The sequence below is a fragment of the Catharus ustulatus genome, chromosome 32 (genome assembly GCF_009819885.2).
Source record: "Catharus ustulatus isolate bCatUst1 chromosome 32, bCatUst1.pri.v2, whole genome shotgun sequence".
NCBI classification, from domain to species: Eukaryota; Metazoa; Chordata; class Aves; order Passeriformes; family Turdidae; genus Catharus; species Catharus ustulatus.
The window spans coordinates 1,963,629-1,990,741 of record NC_046252.1 but is presented as its reverse complement, the minus strand read 5'-3'; the positions used below and the strand labels follow the sequence as shown (position 1 = coordinate 1,990,741).

The 27,113-nt window shown below is 58.3% G+C and overlaps 1 protein-coding gene across 1 annotated transcript; it reads right to left on the bottom strand.

Moving 5' to 3' along the window:
• Positions 1-816: 816 nt before the first annotated feature.
• Positions 817-26,686, bottom strand: PYGM (glycogen phosphorylase, muscle associated). Its single transcript, XM_033083565.1, has 20 exons — positions 26,403-26,686; positions 24,646-24,747; positions 23,680-23,758; positions 22,408-22,511; positions 21,534-21,665; positions 20,263-20,374; positions 19,004-19,086; positions 17,728-17,871; positions 17,562-17,654; positions 15,066-15,212; positions 13,341-13,504; positions 11,878-11,992; positions 10,700-10,801; positions 9,448-9,595; positions 8,291-8,349; positions 7,322-7,463; positions 4,642-4,849; positions 2,715-2,849; positions 2,163-2,229; positions 817-1,171 (listed from the first exon to the last, which is right to left on the bottom strand). Exons 1-20 carry the CDS (start codon positions 26,643-26,645, stop codon positions 1,019-1,021), a joined length of 2,532 nt encoding a protein of 843 aa, XP_032939456.1. The 5' UTR covers positions 26,646-26,686; the 3' UTR covers positions 817-1,018.
• Positions 26,687-27,113: the final 427 nt, after the last annotated feature.

Genomic DNA, 27,113 nt, shown 5'->3' with positions numbered 1-27,113 from the left:
TAAAATTAAAAACACCCAAAACCGCCCGGGACAGTTGGGGACCCCTCCCCAAATTATAATTTGGATTTGGGGGGGGGTCGGGGGTGTCGTTTTTGGGGGTCCCGGGGGGATTCCCAGGGTGGGTTCCCCAAAATTCTCAGGAGGGGGGCGAGGATTGAATTGCCGGGGAGAATTTGGGGCGAATTTGGGAGGAATTTGGGGGGAATTTGGGGTCAATTTGAGGGGAATTTGGGGAGAATTGGGGCGAATTTTGAGGGGAATTTGGGTGCGAATTTTGGGGAGAATTTGGGGGGAATTTCGGGTGATTTTGGGGCGAATTTGGCGCGAATTTGGGATCAATTTGAGGTGAATTTGGCCCGAATTTGGGGCGAATTTGGGGCATTTTGGGTGCCCCGTACAGGAGAGTTCGGGGGGACGGTGTCCCCTTTATTGGGGGGGGGTCTCCGTTATCGGGAGGTCCCGTTATCGGGGGGTCTCTGTTATTTCGGGGGGTTCCCCGTTATTTTTGGGGGGGGTCTCCGTTGTTCCGGGGGGTGTCCTCGTTATTTTTGGGGTTTCCCGTTATTCTGGGGAGGGGTCTCTGTTATTCCGGAGGGGGTCTCTGTTATTGGGAGGTTCTCCGTTATTTGGGGGGGGTCTCTGTTATTCCGGGGGGGGGTCTCCGTTATTTGGGGGTTCCCGTTATTCTGGGGGGGGGTCCCGTTATTCTTGGGAGGGGTCTCTGTTATTCCAGGGGCGTTTTCCATTATTCGGGGGATTCCCTTTATTCTGGGGGGGGTCTCCATTATTCCAGGGGGTCTCCGTTGTTCCGGGTGGTCTCCGTTATTGGGGAGGGGTCTCCGCTACTGGGGGGGTCCCAGTTATTCGGGGGGGGGTCTCCGTTATTGGGGGATTCCTCTTTATTCAAGGGGGGTCTCTGTTATCGGGGGGGATCCTCGTTATTGGGCAGGTCTCCGTTATTTGGGGGGGGGTCTCCGTTGTTCCGAGGGGGATCCCCATTTTTGGGGAGGGGTCCCCCTCACACTCGGGGGTCGTCGGGCGCGGGGATGCGCTGCCGGCTGGGCTCGCAGCCCCAGATCTCCCGCGCGTACTGAGCGATCGTGCGGTCACTCGAGAACTTCCCCGCGGCCGCCACGTTCCGGATCACGGTGCGGGTCCATTCCCGCGGGTTCTGGGGAGGGGTCCCGGGGGTGGGGAGGGGTCACGGTGGGGAGGGGTCTCCAAAATGAGCCCCCAGACCCCGCCCGGCTCCTCCCGGACACCCCCGGAGCGCTCTGTGCCCTCCCCCCCCCCGTTTATCTCTGGGGGGTTTTGGGGATCTCGCGTTTGTTCCAGACCGCCCCCCAAACAGCTGGGACCCCTCCCCAAACACCTGGGACCCCTCCCCAATATCTGGGACCCCCTCCCAACACCTGGGACCCCTCCCCAACACCTGGGACCACCCCCCAAACAGCTGGGACCCCTCCCCAAACAGCTGGGACCCTCCCCAAACAGCTGGGACCCCTCCCCAATATCTGGGACCCCTCCCCAATACTTGGAACCCCCCCCAACACCTGGGACCCCTTCCCGAACATCTGAGACCCCTCCCCAAACAGCTGGGACCCTCCCCAAACAGCTGGGACCCCCCCCCCAACACCTGGGACCCCCCCATTTATCTCTGTGGGGTTTTGGGGTCTCCCCGCTTGTTTCAGACCCCCCCCCAACATCTGAGACCCCTCCCCAAACACCTGGGACCCCCTCCCCCCATTTATCCCTGTGGGGTTTTGGGGTCACCCCGCTTGTTCCAGGCCCCCCCAACACCTGGGACCACCCCCCATTTATCTCTGTGGGATTTTGGGGATCCCCGCCTGTCCTAGACCCCCCCAACATCTGAGACCCCCCCCCAACACCTGGGACCCCTCCCCAACACCTGGGACCCCCCCACAACACCTGGGACCCCTCCCCCCATTTATCCCTGTGGGGTTTTGGGGACCCCCTCCAACCCCTCTGTGCCCCCCCTCCAGGATTTTGGGGACCCCCCCTCAAAACCTGGCCGGGATTTTGGGGAGGGTCCCTTTGGGTTCGGGGTCCCTTTTTGGGGAGGGGTCCCTTGGGTCTCTTTGGGGGTCCCTCAGGGAATGATTTTTGGGGGAGGGGTCCCCATTTTGGGGAGGGGTCCCCACCTTGTAGAGGGCGCTGACTTTCTCCTGGCACTTCACGTACGCCTCGTAATCCGCGAACACCTTAAACCTGGGGGGGGAAACGAACCCTGATATCGCGATATGGACCCCGATATCACTATATTAACCCCAATATCGCGATATGGACCCCGATATCACTATATTAACCCCGATATCGCGATATGGACCCCGATATCGCGATATGAGCCCCGATATCACTATATTAACCCTGATATCGCAATATTAACCCCGATATTGTAATATTAACACCGATATCATAATATAAACCCCGATATCACGATATTAACCCTGATATCACAATATGAACCCCGATATCACTATATAAACCCCAATATTGCGATATTAACCCCGCTATCGCCATATGAACCCCGATATCGCCATATTAACCCCGATATCGCGACATTAACCCCGATATCCCTCACTACCCCCTCCCCACCCCCACCCTCCATCTCCCATGGACCCTCCCGGCTGCCCCCCTCCCCTCCCCGCCCCCTCTATCGCGACAGCCCCGCCCCGCAGCGCTCCTATCGCGACCTGTCGTGATTCATGAGCATGTTGACGATGTCGCGGAACAGGTCGGGCTGGCGGGGGCTGAAGAAGCCGCAGCTGAGCTGGTCCACGGCCTGGCGGAGCTCGGGCAGGCGGTCGTAGAACTCCTGGGCGCGGTACCTGGGGGGATTTGGGGGATTTGGGGGGGGTCCTTGGGGGTCCTGAGGGGTTTTGGAGAGGTTTGAGGTGGTCACTGGGCCACTACAGGTTGATTACTGGGCCACCATGGAGTGGTCACTGGGTGCCATGGAGTGGTCATTGTGTGCCACGAGGAGTCACTGGGCCACCACAGGCCCGTCACTGGGCCACCATGAAGGGTCATTGGGCCACCATGAGGGATCACTGGGCCACCACAGGCTGGACACAGGGCCACCATGGAGTGGTCACTGTCTACCAGGGTGGCCACTGGGTGCCATGAGGGGTCACTGGGCCACCCTGAGGGGTCAGTGGCTGCCATGAGGGGTCACTGTGTGCCATGAGGGGTCATTGGGTGCCATGGGGTGGTCACTGTGTACCAGGGTGGTCCCTGGGTCACCATGAGGAGTCCCTGGGTCACCATGAGGGGTCACTGGGTGCCAAGGTGGTCACTGGCCACCATGAGGGGTCATTGGTCACCCTGAGGGGTCACTGGGCCACCACGAGGAGTCACCGGGCCACCATGGAGTGGTCACTGGGTACCAAGGTGGTCACTGGGTACCAGGGTGGTCCCTCGGCCACCCTGAGGGGTCACTGGGCCACCATGGAGTGGTCACTGGGTACCCTGAGGGGTCAGTGGTTGCCATGACAGGTCACTGGGTCACCATGAGGGGTCACTGGGCCACCACAGGACAGTCACTGGGTACCATAGGGTTGTCAATGGGCACCAAGGTGGTCATTGGGCACCACGGGGTGGTCACTGCGTGCCATGAGGGGCCAGTGTGTGCCATGGGATGGTCACTGGGCCACCATGAGGAGTCCCTGGGTCACCATGAGGGGTCACTGGTCACCATGAGGGGTCACTGGGCCACCACGGGATGGTCACTCGGCCACCATGAGGGGTGGTCACTGGGTCACCATGAGGGGTCACTGGGTATACCAGGGTGGTCACTCGGCCACCATGAAGGGTCATTGGGTCACCACAGGATGGTCACTGGGCCACCATGAGGGGTCACTGGGCACCATGGGACGGTCACTGGATGCCATGGGGTTGTCACTGGGCCACCATGAAGGGTCACTGGGTACAGGATGGTCACTGTGTACCAGGGTGGTCACTGGGCCACCCTGAGGGGTCACTGGGCCACCCTGAGGGGTCACTGTGTACCAGGGTGGTCACTGGGTCACCCTGAGGGGTCACTGTGTACCAGGGTGGTCACTGGGCCACCCTGAGGGGTCACTGGGCCACCCTGAGGGGTCACTGTGTACCAGGGTGGTCACTGGGTCACCCTGAGGGGTCACTGGGTACCAGAGTGGTCACTGGGTCACCCTGAGGAGTCCCTGGGTCACCCTGAGGGGTCACTGGGTACCAGGGTGGTCACTGGGTCACCCTGAGGAGTCCCTGGGTCACCCTGAGGGGTCACTGGGTCACCATGAGGGGTCACTGGGCCACCCTGAGGGGTCACTGGGTGCCATGAAGGGTCACTGGGTACAGGATGGTCACTGTGTACCAGGGTGGTCACTGGACCACCATGAGGGGTCACTGGGTCACCACGGACTGGTTACTGGGCCACCATGAGGGGTCACTGGGTCATCATGAGGGGTCACTGGGCGCCACGGGATGGTCACTGGTCACCATGAGGGGTCACTGGGTACCAGGGTGGTCACTGGGCCACCATGAGAGGTCACTGTGTGCCATGAGGCGTCACTGGTCACCCTGAGGGGTCACTGGGCCACCCTGAGGGGTCACTCTGGGGGTCCCCCCACCCCCAGCCCTCACCCCTTCCTGTCCAGCTCCTCCACGTCGGGCACCCTCATGCCGAAGATGAAGAGATTCTCCTCGCCCGCCTCCTGCGCCATCTCCACGTTGGCGCCGTCCATGGTGCCGATGGTCAGCGCCCCGTTCAGCATGAACTTCATGTTCCCCGTGCCCGACGCCTCCGTGCCCGCCGTGGAGATCTGCTCCGACAGGTCGGCGGCCGGGATCACTGCGGGGGGGCGCGGGGGGGGGATATCGGGGGGATATCAGTGGATATCGGGGTTATATCACGGGATATCGGGGTATATCGGGGGATATCAGGGTATATCGGGGTTATATCACGGGATATTGGGGGATATCGGGGTTATATCACGGGATATTGGGGTTATATCGTGGGATATTGGGGGGTATTGGGGGGATATCGGGGGGTATTGGGGGGATATCGGGGGGTATTGGGGGAAATCAGGGGATATCGGGGGATATCAGGGGATATCGGGGTCATATTGGGGGATATTGGGGTTATATCAGGGGATATTCGGGGGATATCAGGGGATATCGGTGTATATTGGGGGAAATCGAGGGGAAATCGGAGGGATATTGGGGGATATTTGGGTTATATCGGGGGATATCGGGGAATATCTGGGTTATATCAGGGAATATTGGGGGATATCGGGGCGATATTGTGGTTATATCGGGGTTTTGGGGTTATATCGGGCGATATCAGGGGTTTTGGGGTGATTTCTGGGGGATATCGGGGGGATATTGGGGTTATATTGGGGGATATCAGGGGATATCAGGGGATATCTGGGGGATATCGGTGTATATCGGGGGATATTGGGGTTTTTGGGGTTCAGAATTTTGGGGTTCAGGGGTTTTTGGGGTGCTGACCCCTCTCGGTAATTCTCCAGGAACAGAACCCGAGGGGGGTTTGGGATTTTGGGGGGGGGGTCCAGAGGGGGATTTTGGGTGTTGGGGGGTTCAGGGGTTCAGGATTTTGGGGTTTTTGGGGTTTGGGGTTTTTGGGGTTCGGGGTTTTTGGGGTTCAGGGGCTCAGGGATTTCGGGGTTTGGGGTTTTTGAGGTGCCCACCCTTCTCGGCCAGCGACACCCGGTAGTTCTCCAGGAACAGAACCCGCGGGGGATTGGGGATTTTGGGGTGGTTCAGGGGATTTTGGGGCAGGTTCAGAGGGGTGTTTTGGGTTTTTGGGGGTTCAGGGGTTCAGAATTTCGGGGGTTTGGGGTTTTTGGGGTTCAGGATTTCGGGGGTTTTTGGGGTTTGGGGTTTTTGGGGTTCAGGGTTTTTGGGGTGCCTACCCTTCTCGGCCAGCGACACCCGGTAGTTCTCCAGGAACAGAACCCGGGGGGGATTGGGGATTTCGGGGCAGATTCAGGGGATTTTGGGGCGGGTTCAGAGGGGGATTTCGGGGTTTTTGGGGTTTTTGCGGTTCGGGGTTTTGGGGTTCAGGGTTTTTTGGGGTTTTTGGGGTGCGCACCCTTCTCGGCCAGTGACACCCGGTAATTCTCCAGGAACAGAACCCGTGGAGGATTGGGGATTTTGGGGCGGGTTCAGGAGTTTTTGGGGTGGGTTTAAAGGGGATTTTGGGGGTTCAAGGGCTCAGGGATTTTGGGGTTCAGGGTTTTTTGGGGTTTTTGGGGTGCCCACCCTTCTCGGCCAGCGACACCCGGTAATTCTCCAGGAACAGAACCCGCAGGGAATTGGGGATTTTGGGGCGGGTTCGGGGGATTTCGGGGCGGGTTCAGAGGGGGATTTTGCAGTTTTGGGGGTTTTTGGGGTGCAGGGGTTCAGGTTTTTGGGGTTTTTGGGGTTCGGGATTTTGGGGTTTGGGGTTTTTGGGGTGCCCACCCTTCTCGGCCAGCGACACCCGGTAATTCTCCAGGAACAGAACCCAGGGGGAATTGGGGATTTTGGGGCTGGTTCAGGGGATTTTGGGCTTCAGGGATTCAGGTTTTTGGGGTTTTTGGGGTTTTTGGGGTTCAGGGGTTTTTGGGGTGCCCACCCTTCTCAGCCAGCGACACCCGGTAGTTCTCCAGGAACAGAACCCGCGGGGGATTGGGGATTTCGGGGCAGGTTCGGGGGATTTTGGGGCGGGTTTAAAGGGGGATTTTGGGGGTTCATGGGTTCAGGATTTTGGGGTTCAGGGTTTTTTGGGGTTTTTGGGGTGCCCACCCTTCTCGGTCAGCGACACCCAGTAGTTCTCCAGGAACAGAACCCGCAGGGAATTGGGGATTTCAGGGCAGGTTCAGAAGGGGATTTTGCAGTTTTGGGGGTTTTTGGGGTGCAGGGGTTCAGGTTTTTGGGGTTTTTGGGGTTCAGCATTTTGGGGTTCAGGGGTTTTTGGGGTTTTTGGGGTGCCCACCCTTCTCGGCCAGCGACACCCGGTAATTCTCCAGGAACAGAACTCGAGGGGAATTGGGGATTTTGGGGCGGGTTTAAAGGGGGTTTTGGGAGTTCAAGGGCTCAGGGATTTTGGGGTTCAGGATTTTGGGGTTCAGGGGTTTTTGGGGTTTTTGGGGTGCCCACCCTTCTCGGCCAGCGACACCCGGTAATTCTCCAGGAACAGAACCCGCAGGGAATTGGGGATTTCGGGGCGGGTTCAGGAGTTTTTGGGGTGGGTTTAAAGGGGGTTTTGGGGGTTCAAGGGCTCAGGGATTTTGGGGTTTGGGGTTTTTGGGGTACCCACCCTTCTCGGCCAGCGACACCCGGTAGTTCTCCAGGAACAGAACCTTCAGGCGATCGCCCACGGCCGGGTCCTGGTTGACCACGTCGCCGATGGCCGTCACCAGGCGGATGATCATCTTGGCCATGTGGTACCCGGGGGCGGCCTGGGCACCCCAAAAACAGTCAGGGACCCCCCCAGAAAAAAAAACCCACCCCAAAAACACTCAGGGACCTCAAAACAGAGACCCCAAGACCCTCAGAGACCCCAAAAACACTCAGGGACCCCCCCCAAAAACACTCAGACACCCACTCAGAAAAACAAACCCACCCCAAAACTCTCAGGGACCCCAAAAAACACTCAGGGACCCCTCCAGAAAAAAAAAAAACCACTCCAAAAACACTCAGGAACCCCAAAACAGAGACCCCAAAACCGTCAGGGATCCCTAAAAACACCGAGGGACCCCCAAAAACACTCAGGGACACCCCAGAAAAAAAAAAACCCGCCCCGAAAACACTCAGGGATCCCAAAACAGAGACCCCAAAACCCTCAGGGACCCCCAAAAACACTCAGGGACCTCAAAAACCACTCAGGGATCGCCCTCAGAGACCCCAAAACCGTCAAGGAACCGCCCCCCCAGAGACCCCAAAACACTCAAACCCCAGAAAAACCCAAAAATCCCCCCAAAAAACCCTCCCAAAAACCCCCAAACCCCTCAAACCACACCCAAACCCCCCAAAAAACAACAAAACCCATCAAAAACCCCCCAAAAAACCCCAAACCCCCCAAAAAAACACCCCAAAAACCCAAACAAAACCCACCCCCCAAATTACCCCAAATTGCCCAAAATAACCCTAAAAAAACCCTAAAAATGAAAAAAACTCACCCAAAAAATCGCCAAAACCCCCCCAAAAAATGCCCCAAAAACCCAAAAAATCCCCAAAACCCCCCCAGAAACTCCAAAATTCCCAAATTTTCCCCAAAATCCCTCACCTTGCCCCCGATCATGATGGTTCGGGGCACGAACGGTTTCCCGGGGTCCTTCTTGATCCCTGAAATTCGGGGAGACCCCAAAATTGGGGGGGGGGGGGGAGTCAAGGGACAGCCCCCCCCAAATGTGGGAGGGGTCCCCGAGGGGCTCGGGGCCGTTTTGGGGGGTCCTGGGGGGGATTTTGGGGGCGTTCCAGGAAATTTTGGGGATCCCAGGGGGATTTTGAGGGGTCCTGGGGAGGATTCTGGGGCTCCCAGGGAAATTTTGGGGCATTTTTGGGGGGTCCCAGGAGGATTTGGGGGTCCCAGGAGGATTTTGGGGGGGTCCCAGGGAAATTTTGAGGGTCCCAGGGAAATTTGTGGGATTTTGGGGAGGGGTCCCAGAAGGATTTGAGGCAATTTTCGGGGGTCCCAGGGAAATTTTGGGGCATTTTGGGGGGGTCCCAGGGAAATTTTGGGGCATTTTGGGGGGTCCTGGGGAGGAATTTTGGGGGATACAGGGGGGTCTCAGGGGCTGGGTTTGGTTCGTGTTTTCTCAGGAAATTTTGGGGATTTTTGGGGGGGGTCTCCCCGAGTGGGGAGGGGTCTCGGGGGGCTTTGGGGACCCCCACTCACGGCTGTAGAGGACGATGATGTGGGATGATGATTTGGGGATTTGGGGGGATCCAGGGGGTCTCAGGGGCCGGATCCCAGTCCGGTTTTTCTCAGGGAATTTTGGGGGGATTTGGGGGATTTCGGGGGGGTCTCTCCGAGTGGGGAGGGGTCTCGAGGGGCTTTGGGGACCCCCACTCACGGTTGTAGAGCGGGATGATGGGCAGGGATTGAGGCATTTGGGGGGATTTGGGGATTTGGGGGTTTGGGGGATCCAGGGGGTCCCAGAGGCCGAGTTTGTTTCGTGTTTTCTCAGGGAATTTTGAGGGATTTTGGGGGATTTCGGGGGGGTCTCCCCAGGTGGGGAGGGGTCTCGGGGGGCTTTGGGGACCCCCACTCACGGTTGTAGAGCGCGATGATGTGGGATGATGATTTGGGGATTTGGGGGGATCCAGGGGGGTCCCAGGGGCCGGGTTTGTTTCGTGTTTTCTCAGGGGATTTTGGGGAGTTTCGGGGGGGTCTCCCCAGGTGGGGAGGGGTCTCGGGGGGCTCTGGGGACCCCCACTCACGGTTGTAGAGGGTGATGATGTGCAGGCAGTTGAGCAGCTGCCGCTTGTACTCGTGGATCCGCTTCACCTGCACGTCGAAGAGCGAGGCGGGGTTGATGCGCAGCCCCGACACCTTCTCCAGGTACGCGGCGAACTTGGCCTTGTTCTCCTGAATTGGGGAGGGGGCGCAAAAAAAATGGGTGAGGGGCTCGGCCGGCATCACCTGAGCCCCTTGAGAACCCCCAAAACCCACCCAGAATCTCGGGACCACCGCCCAAAATCCACCCAGAACCTCGGGACCCCCCCCAAAAACTGACCCAGAACCTCGGGACCCCTCCCCAAAACTCACCCAGAACCTCGGGACCCCCCCCCAAAATCCATTCAACAACTCGGGACCCCCCTCAAAACCCACACAGAACCTCGGGACCCCCCCAAAATCCACCCAGAACCTCGAGACCCTCCCCCAAAACTGACCCAGAACCTCGGGACCCCTCCCCAAAACTCACCCAGAACCTCGGGACCCCCCCCAAAATCCATCCAACAACTCGCGACCCCCCAAAATCCACCCAACACCTCGGGACCCTCCCCTAAAATCCCCCCAGCCCCCCAAAACCCACCCAGCACCTCGGGACCCCCCCTCAAAACCCACCCAGAACACCGGGACCCCCCCAAAATCCATCCAACAACTCGGGACCCCCCCCAAAATCCACCCAGAACCTCGAGACCCTTCCCCAAAACTGACCCAGAATATCGGGACCCCCCCCAAAATCCACCCAGCCCCCCAAAAAGGGTTCAACCCCACTCCCCACACCTGGTCCAGGTGAGTCCTGAACACCTGAGGTGGGGGAGGGGCTGCTGAGCCCCCCCTGGAGAATTTTGGGACCCCCCTCGGGACCCCCAAATCCCCCTCGGGATTCCCTGAGCCCCCTCGGGACCCCCCAAAACCCACCCAGAACCTCGGGACCCCCCCCCCAAAACCCCCCCAGCCCCCCAAAAAGGGTTCGGCCACACCCCCACACCTGGTCCAGGTGAGTCCTGAACACCTGAGGTGGGGGAGGGGCTGCTGAGACCCCCCTGGAGAATTTTGGGACCCCCCCAGAGATTCCCTGGGACCCCCCAGAACGCCCCAAAGCCCCCCTGGGACCCCCTGAGCCCCCCCAGAAAGGGCTCGGCCACACCCCCCACACCTGGCCCAGGTGTGCACTGAACACCTGAGGTGGGGGAGGGGCTGCTGACCCCCCCCCAGGACCCCCCTGCCCCTCCCCCCCCTCACCTGTTTGACCGTGGCCACGTCCCGGATGAAACTTTCGTCGTCCACGAAGTCCCGGAGCCGCCGCAGCTGATCCAGGTCGGACACGAAATCCTCCCCGATGCGCTGGGGCCGACAGGTGGGGACAGGTGAGCTCAGGTGAGGCCAGGTGAGCTCAGGTGAGCCCCAGGTGAGGCCAGGTGAGCTCAAGTATATCCAGGTGAGCTCAGGTGAGGCCAGGTGAGGCCAGGTGAGCTCAGGTGAGCTCCAGGTGAGGCCAGGTGAGCTCAGGTGTATACCAGGTGTGCCCAGGTGTGCCCAGTGAGCTCAGGTGGGCCTCAGGTGACTCCAGATGAGCGCCAGGTGTACCCCAGGTGACCCCAGGTGATCCCAGGTGTGCCCAGGTGATCCCAGGTGTGCCCAGGTGTGCCCAGGTGACCCCAGGTGACCCCAGGTGATCCCAGGTGTGCCCACGTGTATCCCAGGTGTATTCCAGGTGTATCCAAGGTGTGTCCAGGTGTGCCCAGGTGACCCCCAGGTGTATCCCAGGTGACCCCAGGTGATCCCAGGTGATCCCAGGTGATCCCAGGTGACCCCAGGTGATCCCAGGTGTATCCCAGGTGTGTCCAGGTGACCACAGATGACCCCCAGGTGTATCCCAGGTATATCCCAGGTGTGCCCAGGTGTGCCCAGGTGTGCCCAGGTGTATCCCAGGTGATCCCAGGTGATTCCAAGTGACCCCAGGAGAATCCCAGGTGATCTCAGGTGACCCCAGATGTCCCCAGGTGACCCCAGGTGTATCCCAGGTGTGCCCAGGTGACCCCAGATGACCCCAGGTGATCCCAGGTGTGCCCAGGTAAGACCCAGGTGACCCCAGGTGACCCCAGGTGTGCCAGGTGTATCCCAGGTGACCCCAGGTGACCTGAGATGAGCCCAGGTGTGCCAGGTGTATCCCAGGTGACCCCAGGTGTATCCCAGGTATATCCCAGGTGACCCCAGGTGACCTCAGGTGTGCGCAGGTGACCCTAAGTGAACCCCAGCTGTGCCCAGGTGTATCCCAGGTGACCCCAGGTGACCCCAGGTGTATCCCAGGTAACCCCAGATGATCCCAGGTGTGCCCAGGTGATCCCAGGTAATCCCAGGTGACCCCAGGTGACCCCAGATGACCCCAGGTGACCCCAGGTGACCCCAGGTGAGCTCACCTGCGCGATGACCTCGGCCAGGCCGGGGTTGCACATCACCAGCCAGCGCCTCGGGGTGATGCCGTTGGTTTTGTTCTGGAACTTGTGGGGCTCCAGCTCGTAGAAATCCTTGAACCTGGGGGGATTTGGGGATTTGGGGGATTTGGGGTCAGGAATTTGGGGATTTTTGGGATATTTGGGGCCAGGAATTTGGGTTTTTTGGGGGATTTGGGTCAGGGATTTTGGAATATTTGGGGGATTTGGGGTCAGGAATTTGGGGATTTTTGGGGGATTTGGGTCAGGGATTTTGGAATATTTGGGGGATATTGGGGTCAGGGATTTTTGGAATATTTGGGGGATTTGGGATCAGAGATTTTGGGGGATTTGGGTCAGGAATTTTGGGGATTTCGGGTCATGGATTTTGGGGTCAGAGAATTTTGAGGGATTTGGGGGATTTTGGCTTCATGGATTTGGAGGATTTGAGGTCAGGGATTTTGGGCATTTGGGGGATTTGGGGTTGGGGATTTGGGGGATATTTGGGGTCAGGGATTTGGGGACATTTGGAGGATTTGGGACATGGATTTTGGAGGATTTGGTGTCAGGATTTTGGGATATCTGGGTCAGGGATTTTGGGATATTTGGGTAATGGATTTTGGGATATCTGTGGGATTTGGGGTCATTGATTTTGGGATATTTGGGGTCAGGATTTTGGGATATTTGGGGTCAGGATTTGGGGATATTTGGGGTCAGGGATTTTGGGATATCTGTGGGATTTTGGGATATTTGGGGTCAGGATTTTGGGATATTTGGAGTCAGGGATTTTGGGGGTTTTGGGTCAGGGATTTTTGGGATATTTGAGGTCAGGGATTTTGGGATATCTGTGGGATTTTGGTGTCAGGATTTTGGAGGATTTGGGTATATTTGGGGTCAGGATTTTGGGATATCTGTGGGATTTTGGGTCAGGATTTTGGGATATTTGGAGTCAGGGATTTTGGGATATCTGTGGGATTTTGGTGTCAGGATTTTGGAGGATTTGGGATATTTGGGTCATGGATTTTGGGATATCTGTGGGATCTGGGGTCATTGATTTTGGGATATTTGGGGTCAGGATTTTGGGATATCTGTGGGATTTTGGTGTCAGGATTTTGGAGGATTTGGGATATTTGGTGTCAGGATTTTGGGATATCTGTGGGATCTCGGGTCATTGATTTTGGGATATTTGGGGTCAGGGATTTTGGGATATCTGTGGGATTTTGGGTCAGGATTTTGGGATATCTGTGTCAGGATTTTGGGATATCTGTGGGATTTTGGGTCAGGATTTTGGGATATTTGGGGTCAGGGATTTTGGGATATCTGTGGGATTTTGGGTCAGGATTTTGGGATATTTGGGTCAGGGATTTTGGGATATCTGTGGGATTTTGGGTCAGGATTTTGGGATATTTGGGTCAGGGATTTTGGGATATCCGTGGGATTTGGGGCCGTACACGCTGTCCTTGAGGATCTGCGAGTGGATCTCGGCCACGCCGTTGACGGCGTGCGAGCCCACGATGCACAGGTGAGCCATGTTGATTCGCTTCACCGCGCCCTCCTCCACCAGCGACATCCGCCGCAGCCGCTCCAGGTCCCCGGGGAACCGCGCGTACACGTGCTGGGGACAGGGGACAGGGGGACATGGGGACACGGGGACAGGGACAGGGACACCCCCGGGAACCGCGCGTACACGTGCTGGGGACAGGACAGGGGACATGGGGACAGGGACAGGGACACCCCCGGGAACCGCGCGTACACGTGCTGGGGGGGACAGGGACATGGGGACATGGGGACACGGGGACAGGCCGGGGGACATCCCCAGAGACCCCCGGGGAACCGCGCGTACACGTGCTGGGGGACAGGGGACATGGGGACACAGTCCCAGGGACAGTGGGGACACGGGGACATGGGGACACGGGGACAGGGACAGTGGGGACACGGGGACAGGTCGGGGACACAGGGACAGTGGGGACACCCAGAGACCCCCCAGGAACCGCGCGTACACGTGCTGGGGACAGGACAGGGGACAGTGGGGACATGGGGACACGGGGACAGGGACACCCAGAGACCCCCGCGAACCGCGCGTACACGTGCTGGGGGACATGGGACAATGGGGACAGTGGGGACAATGGGGACACCCCGGGGACACCCCCAAAGACCCCTGGGAACCGCGCGTACACGTGCTGGGGACAGGGGACATGGGGACAGTGGGGACACGGGGACAGGGACACCCAGAGACCCCCAGGGACAGTGGGGACACGTGGACAGGCCAGAGACACCCAGGGGACAGTGGGGACACGGGGACACAGCCCCAGAGACCTCCAGGAATACCCAGAGACCCCCGGGAACCGCACGTACACGTGCTGGGGGACATGGCACAGTGGGGACACGGGGACAGGCTGGGGACACCCCCAGGGACAGTGGGGACAGGGGGACACACACAGGGACACCCCAAGGACAATGGGTAAAAGGGGACAGGCCAGGGGACACTCCAGGGACAGTGGGGACACCCAGAGACATCCAAAGACCCCCCCCAGGAACACCCCAGGGACAGAGGAGACACAGAGACACCCCAGGGACACCCAGAGACCCCCAAGGACACCCAGAGACCCCCCCAGGGACACCTCAAGGACACCCCAAGGACACCCCCAGAGACCCCCAAGGACACCTCCAGAGACACCTCCAGGACCCCCAGAGACCCCCCAAAAATCCCCCAGAGCTGCCACACTGACCTGTCAGGGACCCCCTTTATCCCCCATATCCCCAAACCACTCAGCATTACCCCCCCACCCCCGACCCCCCAGACCTCCCCAGACCCCCCAGACCCCCCCCAGACCCCCCAGACCCCCCAGACCCCCCCAGACGCCCCAGACCCCTCTGGAACCCCCCAGACCCCCCAGACCCCCCCGGACCCCCCGGACCCCCCCAGACCCCCCAGACGCCCCCAGACCCCTCTGGAACCCCCCAGACCCCTCTGGAACCCCCCAGACCCCCCCCAGACCCCCCAGACGCCCCCAGACCCCTCTGGAACCCCCCAGACGCCCCCAGACCCCCCCGGGACCCCCCAGACCCCCTCAGACGCCCCCAGACCCCCCCGGACTCCCCAGACGCCCCCAGACCCCTCTGGAACCCCCCAGACCCCCCCAGACGCCCCCAGACGCCCCCAGACCCCATCTCACATCCAGGAAGCGCTGGTTGATCTCGTAGATGAGCTGCAGGTGCCGCGGCAGCAGCGACTCCAGCAGGTGCACGGGCCAGCGCTCCAGCGCCTCGGGCAGCACCGTGTGGTTGGTGTAGGCGCAGGTGCGCACCGTGATGTCCCAGGCCTGGGGGGGACACGTGGGGACAGCCCCCGGGGTGAGACCCCGCCTCGGGGTGTGATAGAGGAGGTGAGCAAAAGTGTCTGTTTGTCACCAGGTGTGGCAGTGACCTTTATCAGTATGTGTTATCTGCTGTTAATGGGCCAGGTATAAAACCAGGTGGGGCAGTGATCCTTATCTCTGACCCTTATCTACATGCGTTATCTGCTGTTAATGGGCCAGGTGTTAATCCAGGTGTGGCAGTGACCTTTATCTAATGGGATAACTTCTGTTAATGGGCCAGGTGTTAAAAACCAGGTGTGGCAGTGACCCTTATCTACTTGGGATATCTCTTGTTAATGATCAGGTGTAAAACCAGGTGTGGCAGTGATCTTTATCAACACAGGATATCACCTGTTAATGGGCCAGGTGTTAAACCAGGTGTGGCAGTGACCCTTATCAACACGGGATAATTTCTGTTAATCGATCAGGTGTGCAGACCAGGTGTGGCAGTGATCTTTATCTAATGTGTTATCTGCTGTTAATAGGTCAGGTGTTAAAAAACAGATGTGGCAGTGACCCTTATCTCTGTGGGATATCTCCTGTTAATGGGAATATTTTATAAACCAGGTGTGGCAGTGACCTTTATCAACACGTGTTATCTTCTGTTAATGGGTCAGGTGTTAAACCAGGTGTGGCAGTGACCCTTATCTACATGTGTTATCTTCTGTTAATGGGTCAGGTGTTAAACCAGGTGTGGCAGTGACCCTTATCAACACGGGATAATTTCTGTTAATCGGTCAGGTGTGCAGACCAAGTGTGGTAGTGACCCTTATCTACTTGAGATATCTGCTGTTAATGGGAATATTTTATAAATCAGGTGTGGCAGTGATCTTTATCTAATGTGTTATCTGCTGTTAATAGGTCAGGTGTTAAAAAACAGATGTGGTTGTGTTCTTTATCTACACAGGATATCACCTGTTAATGGGTCAAAGGTTAAACCAGGTGTGGCAGTGATCTTTATCTCCATGGTATATCACCTGTTAATGGCCATATTTAATAAAACAGGTGTGGCAGTGTTCTTTATCAACACAGGATATCACCTGTTAATAGGTCAGGTGTTAAAAAGCAGGTGTGGCTGTGCCCCTTATCTACATGTGTTATCTCCTGTTAATGGGCCAGGTGTTAAACCAGGTGTGGCAGTGACCTTATCTGCATGGAATATCACCTGTCAATGGTCATATTATATAAACCGGGTGGGGCAGTGATCTTTATCTGCTTGGGATATTTCTTGATAATTGGTCAGGTGTTAAAACAGGTGGGGCAGTGATCTTTATCAACACAGGATATCACCTGTTAATCAGTCAGGTGTTAAACCAGATGTGACAGTGATCTTTATCTACACAGGAAAACCTCTGTTAATGGGTCAGGTGTTAAAAAACAGGTGTGGCAGTGATTTTTTATCTACGTGGGATATTTCTTGTTAATGGGCCAGGTGTAAAACCAGGTGTGACAGTGACCTTTATCTACACAGGATAACTTCTGTTAATGGGTCAGGTGTTAAACCAGATGGGGCAGTGACCTTATCTGCATGGAATATCACCTGTTAGTGGCCATATTTTATAAACCAGGTGGGGCAGTGATCTTTATCTGCTTGGGATATTTCTTGTTAATTGGTCAGGTGTTAAAACAGTAGGGGTAGTGATCTTTATCAACACAGGATATCACTTGTTAGTGGGCCAGGTGTTAAACAAGGTGTGGCAGTGATTTTTATCTACGTGGAATATTTCTTGTTAATGGGCCAGGTGTTAAACCAGGTGTGGTAGTGATATTTATCTCCGTGGGATAACTTCTGTTAATGGGTGGTGATTTTATTGATAATTTTAGTGGGGAATTGATGTTTGTCTTGTTATTTTATTTTTAGGAATTGGATTTTTTTTAATAGGATTTTTTTTTATTATTATTTTCAGCAATCATATTTTTTGGTTATGTTTTGATATTTTTTCGTAGGTTTTTAGATTTTTTTTTTTATTTTCAGGAATCGGATTTTTTGGGTAGATTTTAAAATTTTTTTTATTTTCAGGAATTGGATTTTTATGTTATGTTTTGAATTTTTTTGGTACGTTTTTAGATTTTTTTTATTTTTAGGAATTGGATTTTTTACAAAGTTTGATTTTTGTTGTTTTTTTGGGTTTTTTTGGATGGCAAAATCACTTTTTAAGACAACTTGGATGATTTTTTTTCAATATTTTTGTCACCGTGATCCCTTCCACAACAACATTATCGATAATTTTTGACATTTTAGAGTTTGATTTTTTTTTTGGAATGCAGAACCCACCCGACCCATGGATTTTTTGGGGACCCCCCCTCACCCACCTGATCCCATCCCAGCTTCTCCTCGTCCACCAGGATCCGCATCAGCTCGGGGATGGCCAGCGAGGGGTGGGTGTCGTTCAGCTGGATGGCGACCTGGGGGGGCAGGGGGGGTCAGGGGGGGTCACACGGAGATTTTGGGGGGCTCAGGAGGGAATTTGGGGTTCACCTTGTCCGGGAAACTCTCGAAGTTGGTTCTCACGGGGTCCCGGCTGCCGAACTTGGCGGATTTGAAGCGGCGGATGATGTCGTGGAGGGTGGCGGCCACCACGAAATATTCCTGCTTCAAACGCAGCTCCTTGCCCTCGAAAAACTGGGGGTGACCCGAGTGAGACCCCGAAACAGAACCCAAAAATCCCTTTACCTCGAAAAGCTGGGGGTGACCTCTCTGAGACCCCAAAAAAAAAGCCCCAAATCCCTAAAAACTGGGAGTATAACCTGTGAGACCCCGAAATAGAGCCCCAAAATTCCTCCTGATTCTTAAAAACTGGGGGTGCCCAAAGTGAGACCCCAAAATAGAGCCCAAAATTCCTCATGATTGCTAAAAACAGGGGGTGCCCCCATGAAACCCCAAAACAGAGGCCCAAAAATCCTCATGATTAATGAAAACTGGGGGTGCCCAAAGTGAGACCCCAAAACAGAACCCAAAATTCCTCCTGATTCTTAAAAACTGGGGGTGCCCCCGTGACACCCCAAAACAGAGCCCCAAAATTCTTCCTGATTTTTAAAATCTGGGGGTATCCTCCATGAAACCCCAAAACAGAACCCCAAAAATCCCTTTACCTCCAAAAACTGGGGGTGACCTCTCTGAGACCCCAAAACAGAGCCCCAGAATTCCTCCTGATTCATAAAAACTGGGGGTACAACCCATGAAACCCCAAAACAGAACCCCAAAAATCCCTTTACCTCCAAAAACTGGGGGTCCTCCCACCGTGAGACCCCAAAACAGAGCCCCCAAACCCCTAAAAACTGGGGGTACAACCCGTGAGACCCCGAAACAGAGCCCCAAAAATCCTCATGATTCTTAAAACCTGGGGGTGCCCCCCATGAGACCCCCAAAAAAAGCCCCAAACCCCTAAAAACTGGGGGTACCCCCATCAAAACCCTCCCATAAAGATCCCCAGGACCGTCCCCCATCATTTTTGGGGTATTTTGGACCCTCCCCCATCATTTTTGGGGTTTTTTGGACCCTCTCCCATAATTTTTGGGGTATTTTGGACCCTCCCCCATCATTTTTGGGGTGTTTTGGACCCTCCCCCACCATTTTTGGGGTTTTTTGGACCCTCCCCCATAATTTTTGGGGTATTTTGGACCCTCCCCCATCATTTTTGGGATATTTCGGAGGTTTCCCCGCCCGGTTTTTGGGTCCCAGCCCCCCCAGCCGAGGTTTCCCCGCCAGGTTTGGGGGTCCCAGCCCCCCCCCAGCCCCCTCCCCAAATTCTCACGTTGTCGTTGGGGTACAGCACTCGGGAAATGTTCTCGGCCAGGTTCCGATCCAGCACGGCCTGGACGTACCCGCCGACATTGACTGGGGGGGAGAGGGGCTCAGGGGGGGCGGGGGGACCCCCGAGGGTTGGGGGAGACCCCCGAGGGTTGGGGGAGACCCCCGAGGTTTGGGGGTGGGGTCCAGGTTTGTTGGGGAGCGAGGGAAAGTTTTGGGGTGCGCTCCTTAAAGGGGTCTGGGGGATGTTTGGGGGTCCCTGGGGGAGGTTTGGGGTGGATTTAGGGGTTCTGGGGGTGGATTTGGGGTGATTTCGGGTGGATTTGGGGAGGATTTGGGGTTCTGGGTGTGGATTTGGGGGTTTTAGTGTGGATTTGGGGGTTCTGGTGTAGATTTGGTGTGGATTTGGGGGTTCTGGGGGTGGATTTGGGATGGATTTTGGGTTCCAGGTATTGATTTGGGGATTCCAGGTGTGGATCTGAGGTGGATTTGGGGTTCCAGGGATGGATTTGGGGGTTCTGGGGGTTCCAAGGGTGGATTTGGGGTTCCAGGTGTGGATTTGGGGTGGATTTGGTGTGGATTTGGGGGTTTTAATGTGGATTTAGGGGTTCCAGGGGTGGATCTGAGGTGGATTTGGGGTTCCAGGGACGGATTTGGAGGTTCTGGGGGTGGATTTGGGGTGGATTTGGGGGTTCTGGGGGTGGATTTGGGGTGGATTTGGGGGTTCTGGGCGTGGATTTGGGGTTCCAGGTGTGGATTTGAGGGTGCATTTGGTGTGAATTTGGGATGGATTTGGGTTATTTGGGGTGCATTTGGGGTTATTCGGGATGGATTTGGAGTTTTTGAGGTGCATTTGGGGTTTTGGTGTGGATTTGGGGTTCCAGTGCTGTATTTGGGGTTTTTGGGCTGCATTTGGGGGTGCATTTGGTGTGGATTCGGGGTTTTTGAGGTGCCTTTGGGGTGATTTGGGGTCGATTTTTGATGAATTTGGGGTTATTTGGGATGGATTTGGGGTTCTGGGGTGCATTTGGTGTGGATTTGGGGCTGTATTGATGTGGATTTGGGATGAATTTGGGTTATTTGGGCTGCACTGGTGTGGATTTAGGGTGCATTTGGATGTTTTGGGGTGAATTTGGGGTTTTTAGGGTCCATTTTGGGGTGCATTTGGTGTGGATTTGGGATGAATTTGGGGTTCCAGGTGTGGATTCGGGATTGATGGGGTTATTCGGGGTTTTTAGGGTGCATTTGGGGCCGGGCACTCACAGTCCTTGAGGTTGAAGTCGTTGGGGGCCCGCGCTGACCACAGGCGCAGCGTGTTCACCGTGTTGTTCCGGTACCCGGGCACGGGGGTGTCGTAGGGCAGGGCCAGCACCACCTGGGGAGCCCCGAAAACTCACAGGGACCCCAAAAACAGACACAGGGATCCCAAAAACAGACCCCAGGACAGACCCCAAAACTCACAGGGACCCCAGAATACACAGGGACCCCAAAAACAGACACAGGGACCCCAAAAACAGATCCCAAAATACACAGGGACTCCAACAACAGATCCAGGGACACCAAAAACAGACCCCAAAACTCACAGGGACCCCGAAACTCACAGGGACCCCAAAATACACAGGGGGACCCCAAAAACAGACCCCAAAATACACGGGGATCCCAGAACTCACAGAGACCCCGAAACAGATCCCAAAATACACAGGGACCCCAAACACTCACAGGGACCCCAAAACAGACAGGGACCCCCCCCAAAACACCCTCACACACCTGTAATTGTCACCTGTGCCCCCCTGTTCTCACACCTGTGCTCACCTGTCCCCTCACTCACCTGTGCTCACACCTGTGCCCCCCTGTTCTCACACCTGTCCCTCACCTGTCCCCACCCGCACTCACCTGCGTGTCCAGCCACCTGTCCCGTCACACACCTGTCCCCTCACACACCTGTCCCCTCACACACCTGTCCCCTCACACACCTGTCCCCTCACACACCTGTGTCCCCCCCTCCCTCACCTGTGTGTCCAGCCACACCTCACCTGTTCCCACCTGTGCCCACCTGTCCCCTCACTCAGCTGTGTCCCACCTGCACTCACCTGCGTGTCCATCCACCTGTCCCCTCACACACCTGTCCCCTCCCTCACCTGCGTGTCCAGCCACATCTCACCTGTCCCCTCACACACGTGTGTCCCACCTGTCCCCTCACTCACCTGTCCCCACCTGTCCCCTCGCTCACCTGCGTGTCCATCCACCTGTCCCCACCTGTGCTCACCTGTCCCCTCCCTCACCTGTCCCCTCCTGTGCTCACCTGTCCCCTCCTGCGCTCACCTACGTGTCCATCCACCTGTCCCCTTCCACACCTGTCCCCTCACTCACCTGTCCCCTCCTGTCCCACCTGTCCCCTCGCTCACCTGCGTGTCCATCCACCTGGCCCCTCGCTCACCTGCGTGTCCATCCACCTGTCCCCACCTGTCCCCACCTGTCCCCACCTGTCCCCCCGCTCACCTGTCCCCTCACTCACCTGTCCCCCCCCCCCTCACCTGCGTGTCCATCCACCTGGCCCCGCCCGGCCCGTGCTCCACGCGCCCGTAGAAGTGCACGGGGATCGTGTACTCGGGCCGCGCCTTCTCCCAGGGGTTCCCGAACCGCAGCCAATCATCGGCCTCCTCCACCTGCGGGAGACCCCTCCCCAAATTCAGAGAACTCTCCCCGAAACACAGAGACCCCTCCCCAAATTCAGAGAGCTCTCCCCGAAACACAGAGACCTCTCCCCAAAATCAGAGACCCTCGGGACCATCGGGACCCCTCCCCAAAATCAGAGACCTCTCCCCAAAACACAGAGACCCCCAGAGACCTCTCCCCAAATTCAGGGACCACTCCCCAAATTCAGGGACCCCTCCCCAAATTCAGGGACCCCTCCCCAAAACACAGGGACCCCCAGAGACCTCTCCCCAAATTCAGGGACCCCTCCCCAAATTCAGGGACCCCTCCCCAAAATCAGAGACCCCCAGAGACCCCTCCCCAAAATCAGAGACCTCTCCCCAAAACCAGAGACCCCCCGGGACCCCTCCCCAAAACCCAGAGACCGCTGGGATCCCTCCCCAAAACACAGAGACCCCTCCCAAAACACAGGGACCCCTTCTCGAAACCCAGAGACCACCAGAGACCCCCGGGACCCCTCCTCAAAACCCCACAGAGACCCCTGGGACCACCGGGACCCCTCCCCAAAACCCCAGAGACCCCCGGGACCTCCCCAAGACCTCCTCAGGACGCCCCAGAACCGCCCAGAACCCCCCCAGAAACTGCCCCCAGAACCCCCTCAGGACACCGCAGCACCCCCCAACCCTCCCCACGACCCCCTCAGGACCCCCCGGGACCCCCCAGGACCCCCCAGGACCCCCGGCCCCCCCTCACCTGCCACCCCCCCGCGATTTTCTGGTTGAAGATCCCGAACTCGTAGCGGATCCCGTAGCCGTAGGCGGCGAGACCCAGGGTGGCCATGGAGTCCAGGAAACAGGCTGGGGACACAGGGGACACAGGGGACATTGGGGACAAAGGGGACATTGGGGACATAGGGGACAGAGGGGACATTGGGGACACGGGGACAGTGTGGGGACATTGGGGACATTGGGGACATTGGGGACATTGGGGACAGTGTGGGGACACTGGGGACATTGGGGACATTGGGGACACGGGGACATTGGGGACAGTGTGGGGACATTGGGGACATTGGGCAGGCTGGGGACACGGGGACAGTGTGGGGACATTGGGGACACGGGGACAATGGGGACGTTGGGGACACTGGGGACAGTGTGGGGACATTGGGGACACTGGGGACAGTGTGGGGACATTGGGGACATTTGGGACGTTGGGGATATTGGGGGATTGGGGACACGGGGACATTGGCGACACGGGGACAGGCTGGGGACACGGGGACAGAGTGGGGACACGGGGACATTGGGACAGGCTCGGGACAGAGGGGACATTGGGACAGCGTGGGGACATTGGGACAGCGTGGGGACAGTGGGGACACGGGGACACAGAGACAGTGTGGGGATAGAGGGGAATTGGGGACAGTGTGGGGACATTGGGGGATTGGGGACAGTGAGGGGACACAGGGACAGTGTGGAGACACGGGGGACATTGGGGCCACGGGGACAGTGCGGGACTGGGGACACTGGGCCACCGGGGGGACACGGGGACAATGTGGGGACATTGGGGACATTGGGGGATTGGGGACAGTGTGGGGACACGGGGACACAGGGGGACTGGGGACATTGGGGACAGTGTGGGGACATTGGGGACACACAGGGGGACACTGGGGACTTTGGGAACACTGGAGAGACACGGTAGGGACATTGGGGACACCGTGGGGACACCGTGGGGACAATGGGGGGAGCAGCAGGATCGCGGGGCTGGGACCAGGGTGGGGCTGAGGGGAGGGGGGACCCTGGGGACATCGTGGGGACACAGGGGACACTGGGGACACTGAGGGGACACTGGGGACATCGTGGGGACACCGCGGAGGTCGGGGGGGACATTGGGGACACTGAGGACAGTCTGGGGACACTGGGGACAGTGAGGGGACACTGGGGACACTGAGGGGACACCGAGGGGACACTGGGGACACCGAGGGGACACAGGGGACACCGAGGGGACACTGGGGACACCGAGCCCCCCCCTGACCTGCCAGCCGCCCCAGGCCGCCGTTTCCCAGCCCCGCGTCCTCCTCGATCTCCTGCAGCTCCTCCATGTCCAGCCCGAGCTGCGGCCACGGGAGGGGTTGGGAGGGACCCCGAAACCTCCAGGACCCCCGAGAGACCCCCCGTGTCCCCTCTGTGTCCCCTCGTGTCCCCTCTGTGTCCCCTCGTGTCCCCTCTGTGTCCTCCGGTGTCCCCCTCCCCAAATTCCGCCGCACCCGCAGGCACAGCCCCGCATTCGCGGCCCCTCCGGAGCGCTCCAAACCCCCCCAATCCCCCCCAAAATCCCCTCAGGACCCCCCGAAAATCCCCTCAGGACCCCCCCAGGATCCCCTCAAGACCCCCCTAAACCCCCTCGTGTCCCCCTCCCCAATCCCATCCCATCCCACCCCCCCAAATTCCGCCGCACCCACCGGCACAGCCACGCACCGCCGCCCCTCCGGAACGCTCCAAACCCCCCCAGTCCTCCCCAAAATCCCCTCAGGACCCCCCGAAAATCCCCTCAGGACCCTCCCCAGGATCCCCTCACGACCCCCCCAAACCCCCCCGTCCCCCTCCCCAATCCAATCCCATCCCCCCTCCCCAAATTCCGCCGCACCCACCGGGACAGCCCCGCATCGCGGCCCCTCCGGAGCGCTCCAAACCCCCCCAAAATCCCCCAAAATCCCCTCAGGACTCCCCCATGACCCCCCGAAACCCCCTCAGAACCCCCCTAGGATCCCCCCACGACCCCCCCAAACCCCCTCGTGTCCCCTCTGTGCCCCCCCCCCGTGTCCCCCCACCCCAAATTCCGCCGCACCCGCAGCGACAGCCCCGCATCGCGGCCCCTCCGGAGCGCTCCAAACCCCCCCAAAATCCCCTCAGGACCCCCCCAGATCCCCTCAGGACCCCCCCAAACCCCCTCAGGACCCTCCCCAGGACCCCCCAAGCCCCTCCCCAGCCCCCCCCAGACCTGGTAGAGCGCCTCGTCGCAGCTGCTCTGCAGCCCCAGGTTGACCATGGTGTTGGTCAGGGTGCGCCCCATGTAGAACTCCAGGGACAGGTAATAGATGCGCTGGGGAGGGGGCGGGGGGCTCAGGGGGGGTTTGGGGGGGTCTCGGGGGGTCAGGGGGGGTCACGGCCACCCCCACACCCCCAGATCGCCCCCCCCCAGCCCCGCCGCCCCCCCTCCTATCCGGTGTCGGGATTAAATGGCAGCGGGAAAGGTCAGGATAAATTTAACCGGGGGGGGGGGGAGGGGAGGAACCCCCCCAGTGCTGACCCCCCCTCCCCGAAATGTCCCCCCAAAAATGTCCCCCCAAAATCTGCACCCGGGACCTTAACAAACCTGCAAAGACCCCAAACCCACCCCCCAAAATCCTGGTGACACCCCCCCGCATTGGGGTCGTTCTCTGTTGGGCACGGAGCCCCCCCCAGGACCCCCCAAATCCCCTCCAGGACCCCCCAAATCCCCTCCAGGACCCCCCCCCGACCCCCTTTTCCCCACCTGGGGGTCGCTCTGCTGGGTGTGAAGCCCCCAGACCCCTCTAGGACCCACCTAAACCCTCTCAGGACCCCCTAAACCTTCTCAGGATCCCCCAAAGACCCCCAGGGATCCCCCAACCCCCCACCTTGGGCTCTTTCTCACGGTGGTACTGTTGGGTCTGCAGCCCCCAGACCCCCCCAAACCCCCTCAGGACCCCCCAGACCCTCTCAGGACTCCCCCAAAGCCCCTCAGGACCAACTCAGGACCCCCTCAAACCCCCTGAGACCCTCCCAAACCTCCCCAAAGACCCCCGAATCTCCACCTTGGGCTCTTTCTCATGGTTGCATTGCTGGGTCTGCAGCCCCCAGACCCTCTCAGGAACCCCGGAGACCCCCCCAGAGCCACTCAGGACCCCCTCAGGACCCCCCAAACTCTCTCAGGACCCCCCCAAAGACCCCCCAAACCCCACCTTGGGGTCTTTCTCATGATTGCACTGCTGGGTCTGCAGCCCCCAGACTCCCCAGAACCCCCCCAGATCCTTTCAGACCCCCCCAAAGCCTCTCAGGACCCCCTCAGGATCCCCCCAAACCTCCTCAGGACCCCCTCAGGAACCCCCCAGACCCCCTCAGGACCCCCTCAAACCCCCGCAGACCCTTTCAAACCTCCCCAAAGACCCCCCAAATCCTCACCTTGGGGTCCTTCTCGTAGTAGTACTGCTGGGTCTGCAGCCCCCAGATCCCCTGAAACCCCTCAGGACCCCGGCAGACCACCCTAGACTCTCTCAGGACCCCCTCAAACCTCCTCAGGACCCCCGGAGACCCCCCCAAAGACCCCCCAACCCCCACCTTGGGGTCCTTCTCGTAGTAGCACTGCTGTGTCCGCAGCCCCCAGACCCCCCCAAACCCCCTCAGGACCCCTCAGACCCTCTCAGGACCCCCCCAACCCCCCCCAGAGACCCCCCCCAAAGACCCCCAACCCCCACCTTGGGGTCCTTCTCGTAGTAGTACTGCTGTGTCTGCAGCCCCCAGACCCCCCCAGACCCTCTCAGGACCCCCTCAGGAACACCCAGACCCCCTCAGAACCCCCCCCAAAGACCCCCAACCCCCACCTTGGGGTCCTTCTCGTAGTAGCATTGCTGTATCTGCAGCCCCCAGACCCCCTCAGACCCCCTCAGACCCCCTCAGGACCCCCTCAGGAACCCCCAGACCCCCTCAGACCCCCCCTCAGCCCCCCCCAACCCCCACCTTGGGGTCCTTCTCGTAGTAGTACTGCTGTGTCCGCAGCCAGCGCCCCACCAGGTGGTCGCGCACGGTGTGAGCCAGCGCGAAGTAATAATCGCGGGATGTCGCGACATTGCGATCCTTGACCAGGGTGAAGTGCAGGTGCCGGTTGAAGTTTTTCTTCAGCTCCCCCACGTTCTCGGGCCCCGCCAGCCCCCGCACGCTGATCTGGCGCCGCCGATCCTCGTCGCTCAGCGGTCGCGACATGGCGACAGGAATGGGGAGGGGTCTCTGCAGAGCCGCGGGGGGTTCAGGGGGGTCTCGGGGGAAGCGCTCCCGGGGGGGCTCCGGGTTTTTATTTGGGGTTTGGAATTGGGGGGCACCGGGCTGGGGGCGGCGGCAGCGGCGGCTTTGAGAGCGGGGCTCATTAATATTAATGAGGGGGCGGGGCTAGCGTGGAGCCACGCCCACATATTCGTGGAGGTCAGTTGGTAATTATTCATTAGGGGCGGGGCCATAATTGAGCCACGCCCCTCATATAGCGTGTGATCTCCATGTTATTAATTATTAATTAATTCCCATAGTGCGACCTCCGTGTTATTAATTATTCATAATTTCCAAAGTGTGATCTCCGTGTTATTATTTATTAATTATTCATCATTCCCATAGTGTGACCTCAGTGTTATTATTTATTAATTAATCATCATTCCCATAGTGTGACCTCAGTGTCATTAT